General features: G+C 34.6%; 1 protein-coding gene across 3 annotated transcripts in view; it reads left to right on the forward strand.

Annotated features, from left to right (window-relative positions):
• LOC133857318 (histone deacetylase 14, chloroplastic) overlaps positions 1–4,646 on the forward strand; it is a 28,140-nt gene extending 23,494 nt beyond the window's left edge. For 2 of the 3 annotated variants that reach the window (XM_062292536.1, XM_062292538.1), the window contains 4 exons: positions 1,861–1,917; positions 2,204–2,455; positions 3,709–3,890; positions 4,245–4,646. In XM_062292536.1, the coding sequence (XP_062148520.1) occupies positions 1,861–1,917; positions 2,204–2,455; positions 3,709–3,890; positions 4,245–4,545 (792 nt within the window). In that variant the 3' untranslated portion in view covers positions 4,546–4,646. The remainder of the gene's footprint in view (positions 1–1,860; positions 1,918–2,203; positions 2,456–3,708; positions 3,891–4,244) is intronic. The other variant, XM_062292537.1, reaches the window with a different exon arrangement.
• The last annotated feature ends 1,354 nt before the right edge of the window (positions 4,647–6,000 follow it).

Raw genomic sequence — 6,000 nt, forward strand, 5'->3', positions numbered from 1 at the left:
TTAAGAATTTTGGTAACTTTTAATTACAATTGACCTGAAGCTATCTTATGATTCTGGGGATGGGATTATTGTGTTGAAGATGGAAACTACCGATATGCTATGATTTGATCTTCCTTGAATTATTCCTACTTTTATTCTAATTTGTTTTGATTGTAATATTTCATTATTTCTTTCCATAATGGTCTGTAGGACTCTTCTATTTAAACCTATGTAACTGTATGATGGAATTATAATTGAATAAGAAAATTTCTCTTCTCCTCTCCTTTCGGTCTTTCTTTTTCTACTTGGTATCAGAGCAAACTGTTCCTCCTTTTTTGTTTTTTATGAATTATCGACTGCAAAATTTTCTCGGTGTCTTGGTGTCCAGTCGCTACCATCGAGACCCATGGTCGAAACCCTTCAGATCTGAAGTCTTGTTTCACGTGGGTCTGTTCCAAACGGCTTTCTGCATTGATCTGTGGCAGTAGTGCCCTGTTCCGGCCATTTCGGTTACCGGTGAGACTAAGGATTGACTATCATCGTTCCCGATCCATTTGGGTGGATGATGGGCGATTGTACGCGGGTGAGAAGACTCGGTGGTAATATCTGAGGCATTTTTTGGCGAAATCGTGGTGTCGATGCGGCAGTGAAGTTTTCCGGCAGCCCTAGGTGTCAGCGGTAGAGGAGAGACTGAACGACATATCGTTTAGTAGACGACAGGAAACCTTCACTAAACGACAGTTCGTTTAGAGCAATTCTGAAAAAAAAAAAAGAAAAGAAAAGAAAAGAAAAAAAGGAATGCTGCTTTTACCTTTGATGAATTCTAGTGCTTCATTTTACTATTCTTTAATCTCCCTTGAGCCCAATTGCTTTTGTATTGGAGCTACTTAGTTGGATGTCTGAACTCAAGATGTTGGAAACGAGTCTGACCTCAAAAACTCACAAAAAGGAGATAAAGAGTCAGGTGACCTCCCATAGTGAGAATTCAACTTTCCACACACGAGGCTCAAGATTTCGGGAGAATTTCATATGGTGGTATCTACATACATGCTTCTCTATTTTTTTCAAAAACAACTATCACCCAAACATCATTTTCCAATTTTGATTTTATTCTTTAAACCATTCAAACGTAATTCTCTACTCTTTTTTTTTTCCCCGGTATTTGTAATTTTGAAAAAAGTTAAAAAGAATACAATACAATGCAAAAAAATATACACCCAAACGTAGTCTCTTTAAATCAGTTTGATGGGCATTCTATCCTAATCGTTTTTTTTTTTTTTCAACTGGATTCCAACTTATGCTCTCTTGATATGGTGCAGAGAGAGGGGGAGAGAGACGAAGAGAGATATTTCTATTGAAGTTGTGGGCTTTGGAATATGTTTATTTATTAATTTTTGGAGGGCTTGAGAATATTTTGTTTTTGTTTTTTATTTTTATTTTTTATTTTGTAAATGATCATGCTTAAAGTGTAGTATACTCCCATGGATAACTACTCGAATAATAAAAAGAAAGGCGCATTGTTTATCGAGGAAGATTGTTAAACCCTGGTGTATTTGTGATGATGTGGTTCATATATGACCCACAAAACATTTTGTAGATACCTACATTCTAAGTGAGAACATTTCTACAACTTCTTGAGCCATGAATGTATTGGCTGAATACCTGATAGGTAAAGACAGGATTTCCACTGGTTTGAATGTAAAAATTAGACTAGGTTCTCCTTTTAATCCTTTCAATGAATTTGAAATTTGTGATATCAATGATTTCAAGTGATTTTTATCTCTGACTATGTAGTGTATGTTTGAGTTGGATCTTGATGCTTCAATTTGCTAGTAGCATGTTTCCATTCAACTCTTTCTTATCAAGGAGTTATTGATGCAGACATTTCATGAGTCACTAGTTGCAGCTGGAGCAGGAATTTCCTTAGTTGATTCAGTGGTGATGTCTCGACCTGGCACGTCAGTCTCTTGATTATAATTCTTATACATTATATTTTACGCGAAGTTCAGAAACAATTTCATTCCCTTTTTTTCTTGAATGCAATTGGAGGTGTGGGGGAGGGCTGGTTGGTTTCTGAATGTTGAGGCCGCCAAATGTTCATATTTGCACCGAAGTTTTATCGACTCTGAAAGTAGCTTCTAGCTTTAAGTTCTTCTAGACTGTAAGATAGTGTAGTTCTTGTTTGCTGTAGCTATCTTCCAAAATTTTTTGTATCATATTTCAGGTTGCAGCATCAGAGAACCGCCTGAATCCACCTATGGGCTTTGCTTTGATTAGACCTCCAGGACATCATGCCATTCCAAAGGGGCCTATGGGGTTTTGTGTTTTTGGAAATGTGGCCATTGCAGCTCGTTATGCACAACGCGTACATGGGCTAAAGCGTGTGTTTATCATTGATTTTGATGTTCACCATGGGAATGGAACAAATGACGCCTTTTACAATGATCCGGATATATTTTTCCTTTCAACTCACCAAGTAAGAAATAATTTGGTCCAGACCAGTAAAATATGTTTTGCCGTCCAATTTATGGACAAACTTCTTATCCTGCTTCATTTTTCAATGTCTTGATCTGTGATGCCAATCATATCGTAGAGGATTGCATGTCTTCCCACGATCAAAAGTAATTGAAATAAATTAGAGGATTAAAAGTTTTTAGTTTTAGTAATTCTTATTTATTTAGGATTATGAGTTTTTATTTGAATAATTAGGAATTCTTGCCCATTAAGGATTAGGAGTCCTTATTTAATTCTATTCAGATTTCCTACTAATCTTGGGATTAGGATTGGGGATTTCCTAGTAATCTTAGGATTAGGACTTGTACCATACTTTATGGCACATTGTAACTTTGTTTTATCATTGTGTTTTGAAGAATAAAACTTTTAGAAAGAGATTTCTCTTCTTCTTCCATCTTTTTGAGTATTCTTTTAAATAAACTAATTGTTGATGCCTTTATTCCTGGTATTCTGAGTGAATCAACAGGTTTAAAGAAGGGTTTTTGTTTCCAGTATTTCTGCATAAATCAATGGATTCAAGATTGTTTATTTTTTCTTTTAAAAACTTTAGTTTTTTCTACACCTTCTCTGCATCAATTTGTCTCATTAATTATAAATTTTCATATGTTGAAGTGTCTAAAGACTCTTAGATATGACTGAAAGTGGGCACACACACACACACACATCCACATACATATATGCACATACATACATGTGTATAAGGAGCCATTGTCCAGTACTTTGGTGCAATGGTAAAATCTCGAGCCATCAAGTGCAAATACATGAGTTTGAGTCATGACAGTGGCTACTTTATGCGAAAAAAATGCTGAAGGATAGGATTGAATCCAAGCAACCTCTCCCAAGACCCCAATTAAGTAGAACCTGGGTAAAGACCTCTTTATATGTGCAAACACACACATAGTTGCACGTATGTATCTGTGTATGTATAAGAATCTGGATTAATATGTATCGTTGTGTAGCTGTATGTATGTATGAGAATGTAAAATTCAGGATTTTTAATTTCTGTTTTGAGCTATAGTGAAATGGAACATGCTGGCTTTTATCAAAATAGTTTGTCTTCTAAATATTTTTATGTAGTGGAGGCAAGATGGTGTTGAAGTCAACCTGACTTTATTGTATTGTATTATGTAGTTATATTATAGAATCCAGATGGCAATAAGGATGTGCAGTAGATGTCCTGTTTTCAGTTATTCAGTTTAGTCTTGTTTGATACAGGATGGAAGCTATCCTGGCACTGGTAAATTTGATGAGGTAGGTCATGGAGATGGTGAAGGAACAACACTTAATCTGCCTCTACCAGGAGGCTCAGGTGATATTGCCATGACAACTGTGTTTGATGAAGTGATTGCACCGTGTGTTCAGAGGTTTAAGCCGGATATAATTCTTGTCTCTGCTGGGTGAGTATTCCATTTCTAAAAAGGTAATGCATGCTTCCCATGAAAAACATTGTATGCTCAAAGACTTGATCAACTTCGCAATGCAATTTATTTGTAACTGTCTTTGGTGAAGAGTTGTATAAGTCAAGTCAGTAGGCATTTTGTAACTGTATGAACATCTTAATTATTTCATTTTTCATTTCATAGAATATAAATAAGCTTGTTTGTATGTAGACACACATGGAAAATCCGAAAAGGTTCCAATGGGCGGAGCCGCCCAGAACCTTGTTAGAGAGAAGAGGGAGGGTGATGGGGGGAATTAATGTCTTCTAGTCATTGATCCACTTATATATATGTTGCAACTGAATTTGTTAGGTATGATGGCCATGTATTGGATCCACTGGCCAGCCTGCAGTTCACAACAGGAACATACTACATGCTTGCGTCCAATATTAAACAACTTGCCAAAGATGTGTGTGGAGGTCGCTGTGTGTTTTTCTTGGAAGGAGGTTACAACCTTGAGTCTCTTTCATACTCGGTGGCAGATTCATTCCGTGCGTTTCTTGGGGAACGGAGCTTAGCGTCTGACTTCGATAACCCTGCCATTTTGTATGATGAACCATCGACCAAGGTTAAGCAAGCGATTCAGAGGGTGAAACACATACATTCCCTGTAACATGTCTAAACCTCCTCTATCATATGTATACCTAAGTTTTAAGTCATGTACCTAGTTCCATATACATTTCAAACTTAACTATACACCATTCTATTCTCTCATACCAATGTCTTGTTTTAACAATAACGTGGTATACAAGTTTTGAAAAAAAAAAAAAATAATCTGAATTTCTTGTATAGTATGTTTATACATTTAATTTGTTAGAAAATATAAATCTCTTTTTATTTCTTTTTCACACCCAAAAAACAAGTGTTCTATTTCATTTCTCTGCTTGGATAATTCTCTACCCGGATGCATATGACCTTTTTTGAAAAATATGACCGCTAGGAAAAAAAAGAAACAAATTTTTAATATATGACCGTTAGGAAAAGACAAATATTAAAAAATGTGACCGTTAGTAAAATATAAATTTTTTTAAAATATGACTGTTCATAAAAGACAAACATTCAAAAAGATAAATGTTATTAGAAAAAGAGTAAAGAAATTTTCTAAAAAAATATTTAAGCATAATAGTAAAAATAAATAGTTAAAATAGTAAGGCTATTGAGGGTGTTTTAAAAAAATAATAAAAAAAATTTAGAGCATCTACTAAAAATGCTGAAAAGCTAGTAATGATTTGTCAGGAAAAGAAGTAGAACAAAAGACGTCTCTGAACCTGAGAGTCCACTCCTTTTTGATACCAGCCGTCGGCAGTACCAAATTCTTTATCACAAGACATCATGATATGAAATTTTGTCTTTTATGCAAAATAAATTTGTAATGACTATCAATGAGCAACAAGTTGCTATAAGATCTGAAAGAAATGACAGAAGGGTTAAAGATCCGTCCGAAGCAAGAGCAACAAGTTGCTATAAGATCTGATAGAAATGACAGAAGGGTTAAAGATCCGTCCAAAGCAAGAGTAAGATAGATAGATAATTAAGTTGCTTTACCTGTTTGATGTAGTGTCTAGTTTGGGCCTCAAAAATCAGATACAGAGAAGCTTCCAAAGGGAAAAGAAAAAACAAAAAAAGAGAAAAATTCATCGAATGATTGCATGCTTTAGAAGTTTGCAGCACATACCATATATACACAGAATGGAGAACGGGTCCCGCTGTTATATATATTAGCTCATAACCCGCGCTATGTGCGGAATTCTTCATTATAATTTAATTTCAAAACTTATATCACAACATATCTTAAAAGTTTAAGAGGATAAGAATGAATAAATTTAATAATTTAATTTTAAGTATTAAGTTTTGAGAATAATAGCCAGATTAAGAAGACATCCTAACATAGGTAATTAGGGTTGAAAACATAACATTATCATGTTTAACCCCGCCTCTCAAGCATTATCAAGTTTAATCACATTAAAGTACTATTATTAAGAACAATTACATAATCTTGTTCAAAATTCTTTTTCATGACCTAAAAAAGATTAGATAGTTGTATGAATTCCAATTTCTATTAAAATTT

This window comes from Alnus glutinosa, chromosome 14 (genome assembly GCF_958979055.1).
Source record: "Alnus glutinosa chromosome 14, dhAlnGlut1.1, whole genome shotgun sequence".
NCBI classification, from domain to species: domain Eukaryota; kingdom Viridiplantae; phylum Streptophyta; class Magnoliopsida; order Fagales; family Betulaceae; genus Alnus; species Alnus glutinosa.